Source organism: Salvia hispanica, chromosome 1 (genome assembly GCF_023119035.1).
Source record: "Salvia hispanica cultivar TCC Black 2014 chromosome 1, UniMelb_Shisp_WGS_1.0, whole genome shotgun sequence".
Lineage (NCBI taxonomy): Eukaryota > Viridiplantae > Streptophyta > Magnoliopsida > Lamiales > Lamiaceae > Salvia > Salvia hispanica.
Genome location: NC_062965.1, coordinates 16,885,267 through 16,897,655, shown reverse-complemented (window position 1 = coordinate 16,897,655; position 12,389 = coordinate 16,885,267). Strand labels below are relative to the sequence as shown.

At 38.7% G+C, this 12,389-nt stretch overlaps 2 protein-coding genes across 2 annotated transcripts; both read left to right on the top strand.

The window, feature by feature from the left end:
- The first annotated feature begins 3,936 nt into the window (after positions 1 to 3,936).
- On the top strand, positions 3,937 to 9,363 carry LOC125201065 (DNA polymerase eta). Its single transcript, XM_048098959.1, has 15 exons — positions 3,937 to 4,167; positions 4,681 to 4,801; positions 4,882 to 4,993; positions 5,074 to 5,241; positions 5,490 to 5,657; positions 5,785 to 5,888; positions 5,971 to 6,090; positions 6,589 to 6,712; positions 6,831 to 6,944; positions 7,061 to 7,276; positions 7,776 to 7,875; positions 7,972 to 8,096; positions 8,345 to 8,563; positions 8,752 to 8,839; positions 8,954 to 9,363. The coding sequence occupies exons 1-15, from the start codon at positions 4,092 to 4,094 to the stop codon at positions 9,187 to 9,189; spliced, it is 2,091 nt and encodes a 696-aa protein (XP_047954916.1). The 5' UTR covers positions 3,937 to 4,091; the 3' UTR covers positions 9,190 to 9,363.
- LOC125201066 (phosphoglycerate mutase-like protein AT74) lies at positions 9,346 to 11,995 on the top strand. The gene is made up of 3 exons (XM_048098960.1): positions 9,346 to 9,484; positions 9,652 to 11,171; positions 11,318 to 11,995. Exons 2-3 carry the CDS (start codon positions 10,724 to 10,726, stop codon positions 11,722 to 11,724), a joined length of 855 nt encoding a protein of 284 aa, XP_047954917.1. The 5' UTR covers positions 9,346 to 9,484; positions 9,652 to 10,723; the 3' UTR covers positions 11,725 to 11,995.
- Positions 11,996 to 12,389: the final 394 nt, after the last annotated feature.

The following is a 12,389-nucleotide window of genomic DNA, read 5'->3' as shown; positions in this document are numbered from 1 at the left end:
TTAAAATCCTAAAAATTAAAAATTACATAATTAAAATCCTAAAAATTAAAAATTACACAATTAAAATCCTAAAAATTAAAAATTACACTACTCGTTGCCGAATTTCGACCAAATGTGATTGATTAGATCTTTTTGTAGCTCAGTGTGGGTTCTTGTATCGCGCATTGTGTGTCTTCTTTCCATCCTCTCGTTCACCGTCGTATGCACACCTCGGCGTGGGGGAGACCTCGCGGTTGAGCTTCCGGCTTCATCCTCGTCGTAAAAGTTAGCCGCCATCGGTCCTTCGTCAGCTATAATCATGTTGTGCAAGATAATACACGTATACATAATGTCGGCGATATTCTTAACGTACTAAAGCCGAGAAGGGGACTTCACAATGTTGAATCGGCCTTGAAGGACACCAAAAGCTCTTTCGACGTCTTTCCGAGCAGACTCTTGACGCTGCGCAAAAAGAATTCGTCTTTGCTCTTGTGGATTGCTGAACGACTTCACGAAAGTCGACCACCTTGGGTAGATACCATCGGCGAGATAGTAACCCATGTGATATACATTTTTGTTGACGGTGAAGTCGATCGCCGGTGCTACACCATTCAAAACATCATCGAAGAGTGGTGAAGAATATAACACGTTCAAGTCGTTGTTGGATCCGACAACACCGAAATATGCATGCCAAATCCATAGGCGGTAGTCGGCGACCGCTTCAAGGATAAGCGTTGGGCCGCCACCTTTGTGGCCGCTTAAGTGTTGCCCCCTCCAAGCAGTCGGGCAATTCTTCCACTTCCAATGCATGCAGTCAATGCTGCCTAGCATACCGGGAAAACCGTGGACTGTTTCGTGAAGACGAAGCAACCGTTGACAATCGTCGGTGGTGGGTGCCCGAAGGAATTCCTCGCCGAAAGCAGAACGAACGCCGTCGCAAAAATTCTTGAGGCATAGGATTCCAGTTGACTCATCGACATGCAAATACTCGTCGAAGAGGTCAGCCGTTTGCCCAGTAGCAAGTTCTCGGATGGCATAAGTACACTTTTGCAACGCCGTGAGACTTTGCCGACCGGTTGCGTCTGCACCTTCTTGAAAATATTCAGCGCGGGTGGACAATGTGTTGACAATACGCATAAACAACCATTTTGACATGCGAAAACGGCGCCGAAAGTAATCTTCTGGATACCGTCGGCAACGAGCCTTTCATGGGCTCCCTCTCGATCACGAGGGATGTAGCAACGTTTTGCTCTAGTTGGTTGAGGAGGAGGGGCGGGTGTATTGGCGGCGACATAGGCTTCATAGGCGGCACGATATTGTTCATAATATTCTTGTTCTTCGCGCTCCGCTTCCGCAATGAGATTGGTGAAATCCATTTTTGAATTCTTTAGAGAGAGTTTGGGTGAGAGAATAAGATGTAGATGATTAGTATGAAAAAGTATGAATGAGAGATAATTTGATGTGAAAAGTGGATGATGAATGTGTGTATTTATAGATGATTTTGGGATTTTAAAAAAAAATCACAAAAATCCAAAAAATACGTCTATAAACGGCTTTATTTTTTTGGGAATTCAATTTTTTTTTTTGTATTATTTTGAATTATTTATGATTTTTTTAAAAATAAAAAAATAAAAATCGAATTTGCCAACGTTAATGCCGTTGGCCCATAAGAACACGCCACGTATGGCTGCTCAGCGGCACGGACGGACGAGCTCCATCGGCGGACGGACGAGCTCTGTCCAGCGGGACGGACGCACGGACGAGCACCGCTGCGAATGCTCTTAGTTTTTTTCGTTAATTGAAGTGGTTAGTTGAATCTGAATAATGTGTTTCTAGTAGATATGGATGTTTTTATTATTTCTTCTTAGATAAGTGGAATACTCAAAGCTAATTTGGTCAAAATTGGAACTAATTTATATCCATAATTTTGTTCTTTGAACCTTCCCAATTATCATGGAAAAATAATTAGCTATTCTAGCACAATTATCTTATTTGATGCTCATACAAAATATACTACCTTTATTTTTAGGGATGATTTACTTTATTAGATATGATGTCAATCTTGTCATTTATTGGTGTTCAGTGTTTGAGATTTAATTCTCATCGGCCCTATAATTTAATGAGGGCTCGCATTTTGAGTGTTGTGATGGAATGAAATGAAATTTTATAGCAACGTTGGTTTATAAAACTGTCTTGATGGTCGTTTAAGAAATGAATGGAAAATTACACTTCTATCCTTTTCATCCTCAATCATCCCCAATTTTAACATTTTTTCTCTCATTGTATTCAACCTGAATTGCAGTACATTGTTTCGAACCCACAAAGGACACAAAATTAATTAATTAATTTATAAATTCCAAAATGGTAGAAACTTTTCTTATTTCTTGCCTAATAAACATGGGATTTAAGTTATAAATACATTGGGACCCATAACCATAAACCTGGTCAGTTTTGTTTCTTGGCTTCCCAAGTTGGAATATGACCTCACACTATAATATCTCAACTTAAAATCAGATTTTTTTATAACCACCAATATTCGCCGAATATTTTCTTAAACACGCGTTGATAAAACATGCCAGCGGCGCGAAGTCCACCAATATGTATGCTATATGATTAAAAGTTGTGGCACAATTGACAATTTTGCAGCATTGAAAGCATTAGTTTTCGAGTTCGACTCTTCACCTTGAATTTTTTCATCATTTCACTCATTTTCTAGATCATGTACATTGATGTTAAGTCGTTTTTAGGAGTAATTATTTTGAATATTATAATTTAAATTTTGACTACTTTTTAGCTTATTAATGTAGACTCGAGTCTATATTATTTCAGTATTTGTGCCCCCAACATAAAATTTATGGGGGCGCCTTAAAATGTCACGTATTTTGTTGTTGCAGGCAATGACAGACCCAGGTGGGGTCGGCCGACCCCACCGCCGGTCCGTGAATACCTCCGAAAACCTCCTAGAATCAGCCGTCGACCCACCGCTGCATCAGCTCCGACCCCACTTTATGGCTGCTTCATCTCCATGGAAGAGAAAATGAGGAAGAGAATTTCAAGAAAACAGATTAGGGGAGAGGTAAAATAGTTTCACAGAAGTGAAAAGCTTCATGGGAAAACCGAAAATGAAGAAAAATTGCAGAAGTTTGGTAATAGAAAACAATGGAGAAGACAGCGGCACGGCGCTGTAATTAGGGATGACGTTATTTTATTTATTTCTTTTAATTCCCTAAACTTAAATACTCTATTTCTTTTTATGATACTCCATTTTTTTATATTCCGTATATTATTTCTTTTATACTCCGTCGTAGTACTAGGGTTTGTTTCTTTTAACTATAAACTTAAAGTCTTAAATACTCCATTTCTTTTAATTATACTCCGTATATTATTAACATGTGTTTGTTTAATTTAATTAATATTTTATTAATAGTCCAAGTAAATTCAAATCTGAAAAATATTAAAAATAATGTCATTTAGTATATTTGTAAAATTACAAATAATTATATTATTGTATATATGATGTGTTTTTTTTATATTTTTTTAAAAAATATGGATACTGGAATTAATTAATTACCATGCTTAACAAAAATAATGCAATACTTTAATTGTATTAATATATAATTATTATCTAAATATTATATTAGTATATTATTAATTATTTTTCGACCCCACGAGTTCGGTTTTGGATCCGCATTGGTTGCAGGGAATATATCATTCACATAAAATTCCATGCAGGAGAGTATTTTGTGAGCTTAGAACCACTAATTGAAGTTTAAAATCATTAATCGTATTAAATAATGAAAACTACATTGCTGTATATAATAATAATAATAATAACAATAATAATATCTAAATGTTAAAATTACACTATTTTGTTTATAAAGGATTCCTCCAAAATATCCAAAAAGAGGCCCAATTATAGAAGGAAATTTTGAAGAAGTATTGAGTCCACGAGCTAAAGGGCTTTTGCCTTTTTTGGGCTTGCGCGAGCGGAAATCAAATGCGTTCAAAATTGAATTGGTGCGAATTTTGCAACAGAGGAGTTGAATTTGTGGAGGGAAAGGAGGATCAGGGTTCTAATCAAGGTTCGGAAACGCGCGGGAGAGGATTTGAAGATGCCTGTGGCGAGACCAGAATCGTCCGGTTCTAGAGTTATTGCTCACGTTGACATGGATTGCTTCTATGTTCAAGGTATTTTCCCCTCTCTTGTGGCTCGCCTACTAGTAATTGCTCAACTTTTTGATTAATTTATAGATATCTGTTTGTTCGTTGCATTTGGAGAAAACTGATTAGTAATTCCACGAACTGAGTTCGTTTGATTAATTTATAGATATCTGTTTGTTCATTGCATTCGGAGAAAACTGATTAGTAATTCTACAAACCGAGTTTGTTTGACACAGCTATTGGAAGTAGAATTTGATGATTTTTTTCTTGATTTATTGTATATTCTAGTTATTTGATGAAATTTTAATAATATAAGTATGTTATCAGTATTTATGTAGTAGTTGAGTATATTCTAGCTATTTTGATGAAATTTCATGAAAATTTTGTAGATATCTCTTTGATCAGCGCATTTAGAGAAAACTGATTAGTAATTCCACTAACCAAATCTGTTCGATACACTGTTGGAAGTATAATTTGTATCTGAGAGTAGTAATTTGATGAAATTTTAATAATTTAATTATGTTATGAGTATTTCTGTAGTTGAGCAGCGGAAACAGCCGAGTTTAAGAGGTCGGCCTACTGCTGTTGTGCAGTACAACGCGTGGCAAGGAGGGGGCCTTATTGCTGTGGGGTATGAAGCCCGTGCGTTTGGTGTCAAAAGGTAAAAACGAAAAATCATTAAAATGTGTTCAATTACAAAATTAGTGATTTTTTCGATGTTACTTTTCATGTTGTTATAAGGTCAATGCGTGGTGATGAGGCCAAAAAGGTCTGTCCAGAAATTGAGCTTGTAACAGTTCCAGTGAGTCGTGGTAAAGCGGATTTAACTGTATACCGGGATGCTGGTTCAGAGGTCTACACAGTGAATATTTTGTAAGACATTATTTTCCAACTCTTGGATCTATCTATTCAACGAAAACGAAATACTTGTAGGTGGTGTCTATACTTTCAAGCAAGGGTCGATGTGAGCGTGCTTCTATTGATGAAGTCTACCTGGATCTTACTGAAGCTGCAGAAACAATGTTGGCCCAAAATTCCCCTGAGAGTTTGGAAGCAATTAGTGAAGAAGCTCTTAAATCACATATTTTGGGGCTTCATTCGGTATACAAATTTATTTTGGTTTCTCCATACTCTATTAGTACTTCTTTTTGTCCCCATAGGTTGCTACGTCCATTTTGCTGCAAGATGGAATAATAATGATTCAAAGTTTCCAGCATCGTATTAGTTTCCCTGCATTCAGTGTTTCTTTATTTATTTAAACCTCACATTTTAGTCTAAGGGGGGTGGGGAGAGCTCTTGTATTTGACCATTTTTGGAGTATCTACTTTTACATGTACTTGCTAACCCAGGACCAGGATGGATCTGACAATCAAGATCGTGTGAGGGAATGGTTTCTTAGCAATGCTGATCGTCGTGATAAATTATTGGCATGTGGAGCTCTTATTGTAGCAGAACTTAGAATGGAAGTTCTGAAGAAAACTGAATTCACGTGTTCGGCTGGCATAGCCCATAATAAGGCCAGTGGTAGCATTTCAATTTTTTGAAACATGTGTTTCAATCTTGTCAATGTATATTCATTGTAGTGTTTGCGCACAAAAATGTGCTCCTCTCCGGACTCTAACTGGGTATTTATGATGTGAACAGATGCTCGCTAAATTAACCAGTGGAATGCATAAACCTGCTCAACAGACCATTGTGCCTTCCTCATCTGTTGAGGAGCTGCTTGCATCTCTGCCTATAAAAAAAATGTAAGTATATTTTTGTGATTGCTCTATAGCAAATGGCTAAACTTCTTGTTTGGACATAAAGTTAACACATAAGTTATTACAGGAAACAACTTGGAGGAAAACTGGGAACCTCTTTGCAAGATAAGCTTGCTGTGAATACTGTTGGGGATCTATTGCAGTTTTCAGAGGCGAAGCTGCAAGATCTCTGTGGCATAAATACTGGGTTTGTATTCTGCTTTGTGTATTTTCGGTAGTTTCCTAATACATGGGAATACATTATCTATTATGAGGGGTATGGTTGTTTGAAAAAATTGTTTTTGACTGGTACTTATTACTTATTACTTATTTACTGGGATGTAATTCCACAAACCTTCTTAAACATTAGTTGTTCAGCTGTAAATTCGATGATATCTTGCATAACAATTGCTTATATAAATGGATCTCTATACATCTTTCGCTTGCTAAGATTCTAGGATTTTATTTCTTGTATATGTATGAGGCACCGTTTCTGTTTTTCTTACTTTGGGGCTTTTAGTGCTTGTCATCCCTTTTCTTCTATAAGATAACATAATTGTCTACAGTTTCTTGAACATTATAAAATATGTTTTCTTGCACACTTTCATGAAATAGCATTTCTAAAGTTTGAAATCTTACCTTCCCTACAGTTACATTTTTGTAATTCACTGTCTTCAATTTTGGATTTGTCTATCATCCATAACAGTACATGGTTATGGAATATTGCACGTGGGGTATGTGGGGATCAGGTAGAGGGTCGCCTCCTTCCCAAAAGTCATGGTTCCGGGAAGACATTTCCTGGACGTCAGGCTCTTAGAAAGTTCTCTACTGTATGGTCTCTCTCCCTCTCTTGGAAGATCTGTTATCCTCTTCAGATAGTTTTTTGAGATACAAATTATTTTAGTTCGATGATCGTAACTTTATTTCCCTCCACTGCTACTATTGCAGGTTCAGAAGTGGCTGAATGATCTTTGTTCTGAATTGAGTGAACGTCTTCTTCGTGATCTGGAACAGAATAAACGCATTGCTCGTACTCTCACCCTGCATGCAAGTGCTTATAAGGTCTTTCTCTGCATAAATTTTTTATTGCATATACCATATAGCACTAAAAGCCTCACATGTTGATGTTACAAACAACTTACTATTGCACTTCGTTTTCTGTGCATTTTATCCCCTAGTTGAATGACTCGGAATCACTCAAAAAGTTCCCTTCAAAGTCATGTTCCTTAAGGTATGGGGTTTCCAAGATCCAAGAAGATGCCCTCAATCTATTTCATGCCGGACTGCGTGAATATGTTGGGGTATACCATGAGAAGTTGAAAGAGTCCACGCAGCAGGAGTGGGCAATAACTGGTCTCTCTGTGTCAGCAAGTAAAATAGTTGATATTCCCACTGTGAGTCGAAGTCATTTTGTCCCTCATGCAGCTCATTTATATTGTTCTATCTCTCTACTTATTAGCATGTTATTAAGTGTTCATGTTGCATGTTTCCCTCTAAGGTAAATGATAATGTGACGATTTTAGCACGCAAATATGACAATGTCACCATTTCTTGCAATGTTTATGGTTCTTGACTTCTTGTTAAGCACCACCATTACAGTTTCTGTATGTCATATCCTGCCTATGATCTTATGCATCTGTAGTACCAATCTAGTTTTTGATGGAAAATTGGCTTGCTTACTATTCTAGAGCATCTTTAATCATTATACCGTTGGTTCACTTTTTGAAAGATTTGCAGTATTTTGCTATACATCTCATTGGAAAAGTGTGCGGTTACATATTCTTAGTAATTAAACTTTTTGAATATTACTTGTAGACTTTCTTTGTGAATCATAACCGGGTTCACTTCATAATTACAGTAAATTCCTCACATTCGTCTGCAATGTTTTGGCAGGGAACGAACTCAATTATGAAGTATTTCCATCAGCAAAATCAGACATGTGCTGAGTTAAATGATGCATGCACCCATGATGCTGCGTCTTTGTCGACATCAGGTTCTATTTGCTCTGCTTTTAAAGTTTGAATATAGCTTGGTTGTGTTGTGAAATTTCAGGTATCTTCACATCAAGATAACTTTCTGCTTGATTTAGGTACTACAAGCTCCATAGAACTAAATCAGGCTGATTATCCAGAAAATGATGTGTGTGAGGATGAAACAATGCTTGGTCAGGTCATGCCATGTGCAGGACCAGATGTTAAAATAGAAGTCTGTAAGGCAAGTTCTGGTTTCATATTATCAGTTGTTCGTGGAAAATATAATCCTTGATGCAAAACAGACTTTCCCCATTTATTCAGCATCTTGATTATATACACACACATGCATTAATGGAATAAAACATACTACAAGCAAGAAGTTTAGATTGGAGATAACTATGCTTTTCCTGAAAATTGTAGCTGGTGTGTGTTTCTCATCTTAGCTTGCGAGTAATACCTTTGGTCTTTTCTTACTTTTTCCCTCTGTAGGATGATGTATATACGTACGAAGATGTAGATAAGAAAGACCCACCTTTCTATGGAGATGAGCAGAGCCTGGTGCTCCAAGAAGACACTCTTACATCATGCTTAGGTGGGTCTCATCTGATCTCAACTGAAACTGGTCTGGAATCAAAACTCACTCAGTCGAAGGTGGATCTCCTAAGACCTCGTTTAAAATCAGATAAAAAGAAAAGAAAGACAGAGAAGGTTAGTTATTCATTATTTTTTTCATTTGTATATAAAATCTAAATTGTACATTTTCAAGTTAGGGAGAAATCCTAAAACCAGAAGTTTCTGTTTATGGCATTTGCTCCACCAAATTATGAGAAAATAGATGATCATCTTATTTAATGATAACTTTGTTGATTGAGTTCAAGTTTGTGATATTGTTGTAGGGCACTTCATCAATCTTAAGATTTTTCGGCAATCAAGAGTCTCATGCGAATCTTAAGACTTTTCCAGAGAGTGGAACATCTTCCTCTGGTAATTGTCCATTTCCTAAGCCCTGCTTAGAGGGCATGAGCGTGTGTTCTTCACTTTACACATCCCCATGTCATGTTTCCAAAACGGTAACCAATTTCTATGATTTTTTTAAAGGTACACCGCTTGATAAAATTCCGCAAACAACAAATGGGATCGCCCCTAGAACATGCAATTCCAGAACTGATGCATGGAGTTACAAGAGTGATGAGATTGATCCTTCTGTCTTGAATGAATTACCTCTTGAGATTCAAGCAGAAGTGCGTGCATGGATGCAGCCTCAGAAGCGGGCTAACGTTGTGAAAAAGGGTTCTAGTATTGCTCACTATTTTTCACCAACTCCAAACTCTTGATCCTATTGGCTTATCCAAAACTTGTTTATCCCGAAACATCAAATTGTTAATAGCTGTCCGTTTTTATTTGTGAAAAATGCTCTATTTACAACATTATGTATAGCTGCACATGTAATTGAAAACAAGTTCTGGGAGATTCTTCCGCCTCTGTCAATAAAACTATTTGGACAGTCACCGTGATACGCTTTGACAATCTGCAACATAATCATAAATTTTCTTAAACATGTTGTTGAGCAGATTGTCGTCCCGGGCAAGGATTTCACGATCATCTCTTCTGGTCAGTGAAAGAAAACTGGTATGTAGAGTTTTTGAAACATCCCCTAACTTTTTATGTTTTTGCCACTGTAATTTACTCTCTTTTGTTGGCAAAGGAATGAAGTTTGTCGTTTCTTTTCAGCTGTTTTCTTTAAGGAAAATCACACTGATTCTCAGGAACAACTCACTTAGTTTGTGATCATGCAGATTATTGCTAAAAGGAACCTTTATACTAAGCTGTGTATGATCATCTTCGTGTGATTGATATCACCAGTCTCTCTTCCTTGATTTCTTCCAAGATTGCTATCCCGTTTTCGTCTCAGACGGAGAATGAAGTCCCATGTTGGTTTTTTCCTTCTTTTGGTAGAGTACAGGAAAAAAGGTTTCTTTGCTTCCGAAAATGAGAATGGCCCCAAACCGGAGTCCTCGTGTCCCGCCAGGAAAATCTAATCTCTGGCGTCCATTGCTACAACAAGGCCACTGGATTCAGCGGCATTGGGATCATCTACCTCCAGCTCCCCGGCCTCCCGCAGATTATTGATTCATACATGGATTACACCGGCATCGTCTCCCATGATCTGCTGCAGCTCACGGTCGCCAACATCTTATCCCCCCGGCGACACGTTTATGCTCCTCAAGTCGATCAAGGGCGTGGTGAGCGGCGTAACAGTCTTTGACAACATGTTTGCCAACAACAAGGTGATCGAGATTGTGCAGATGGAAGGCCAATTCAATCACGCGGATCAGGTCGCCGTGGATTGGAATACCGTTAGGGTAATAATGAAAAGTCCCCGACGGACCGTCGTGGACGACGGATCTGAAGGCGGCGCAGCGTTCATCACGAAATCTCTCGGCCTAGTAGACACGTCATTACATTCAGCGTGATTCCCGTTATTGGTAGAAGAAAAAGTTCCCATTTTTAGGCTACTTTTTCCTAAAACTTCACCAAAAGGAGGAAAAACTCATCTCTTTCTGCATCTATTCAATAATTTACATTCCATCTGTATTTGGTCCTACTTTTGATTGGGAAAGAGTGGATCTCTCTCTCTCTCTTCCCATCTGTCCATCTCTGTTTCTCTCTCTACATATCAATCATTACTTTTACCTTCTTTTATTTTCACAAAGTCAAGTGATTTTGATTCCTCTGAATCTGATGCGTCTCCATCTTTCTTATTACGTGGGACACGTCCAAAAGAAACAGTCAAAGATTGTTATATACACATAGACAGAATCCCCATTATTTCATTCTAGATTTAAAAATTCCACCACCACCATCACCATGGCTGACAAAAGCCCCAAGAACAGGTGGCTTCCCAAGCGCATAGTCCTGCTCCGCCACGGCGAGAGCAGTGACACCTCCGGCAGCGGAGACGGGATTTCCCCGAGCCACAGCACCCCGCTGAGCCGGCGCGGGGCGGAGCAGGCGAGGCAAGCCGGCACCCTCATCAAAGACCTCCTCGACCAGAGCTGCCCCTCGTGGAAGATCTACGTCTACGTCTCCCCCTTCGAGTGCACGCGATCAACGCTGCGCGAGATGGGCCACGCCTTCCCGGCCAGCCGGCTGATCGGCGTGCGAGAGGAGTGCCGAGTCCGCGAGCAGGACTTGGGCAACTTCCAGGACCCTCAGAAGATGAGGCAGCTCAAGGAAGTCCGCGACAAATTCGGCCGCTTCTTCTTCCGTTTCCCTGAGGGCGAGTCCGGCGCCGACGTCTACGACCGCGTCTCGAGTAAGTCGGTTCCGAACGTTCATATTGGTGTATTCGGAAATGTATTGTTAGTTTAAAACTTTTTACGTGACGCAAAAACAAATTCGTGCTGGCTCTGTCTAAAAAAATATATATATATATATTAAACTAATGTAACGATCCTATAGGTTTTCTGGAATCAATGTGGAGGGACATTGATATGCAGAGGTTCCCACACGACGGTGGCGACGAGCTGAATCTGATCATCGTGTCGCACGGGCTGGCGATCCGGATCTTCCTGATGCGGTGGTTCCGGTGGACAGTGGAAGAGTTCGAGCGGCTGAAGAGCCCGAAGGACTGCGAGTTCCGGGTGATGCAGCTCGGGGAGGGCGGCGAGTACAGCCTCGCCGTGCACCACGACGAGGGGAGGCTGAGGGCGTGGGGGCTGTCGGCGGATATGGTGGCGGAGCAGAAGCTGAGAGCTGGGTCAAGGAGCCACCAGGAGGAGGCGGCGGAGGAGGAGGTTTTGTGGTATCGCACTTTCTTTGGGGATGATGACACGGCGGCGACACGTGGCGGTGAGGGAGAAGGGTAGGAGTAATTATTTGCGGTGTGGTTGTTTGTTAATTAGTTGTGGTTTGCTACAAAAAGTGTTATGTTGATACGTGGATGTTTCAATTTTTAAATCTAGAATGACTAAAGGAGATAGAGATCGAATTAAACTATGGTTGTTGACTTATTTCTATTGGTCTAAGCATTTGTAGAGTTGCTTAGATACAAATGAGAGTCTCAATTGTGATTAGTGCTACTAGTAGTGCCTTTATTCATCTTTTGTCAAACATGGAATATATACATCAATTCCTTGATTGTTGTTGTTAAGACTTTTGTATTGGTCTATTTGTTGATTTAAATTGTTATTATTAGGATAAATTGTTAGAAAAAAATTTGATTAAATTTTGGTTTATTTTATAATTTTATAAATAAATCAGACAATTATGATATTTTGGAATTATTTTTAATTATTACACGACAAAAAATATGGCCAGCTTTTGTGTGATATATTAATGTTATTTTTCAACTATGCCTAATTATTCGATTTTGTTTATTAATAGATTACATTATTTAACTCACTTATGATAACTTCTATGTACAATTTGATTTATCGGCTTCTCAATCATATATAAAATTTCACTTAATTTTTTTTTTCTCTGAGATATCTAAGAACAAATTCTAATTTTATAATTTTTTTCAACTGGATTT

Bases quoted from the DNA above. Each gene is read 5' to 3' on its own strand.
- LOC125201066 (XM_048098960.1), top strand. From the start codon at position 10,724: ATGGCTGACAAAAGCCCCAAGAACAGGTGGCTTCCCAAGCGCATAGTC. The intron at 11,172-11,317 runs GTAAGTCGGTTC...ACGATCCTATAG, and splicing joins CGTCTACGACCGCGTCTCGA to GTTTTCTGGAATCAATGTGG.
- LOC125201065 (XM_048098959.1), top strand. From the start codon at position 4,092: ATGCCTGTGGCGAGACCAGAATCGTCCGGTTCTAGAGTTATTGCTCAC. The intron at 4,802-4,881 runs GTAAAAACGAAA...TGTTGTTATAAG, and splicing joins CGTGCGTTTGGTGTCAAAAG to GTCAATGCGTGGTGATGAGG. The intron at 5,889-5,970 runs GTAAGTATATTT...AAGTTATTACAG, and splicing joins TCTCTGCCTATAAAAAAAAT to GAAACAACTTGGAGGAAAAC.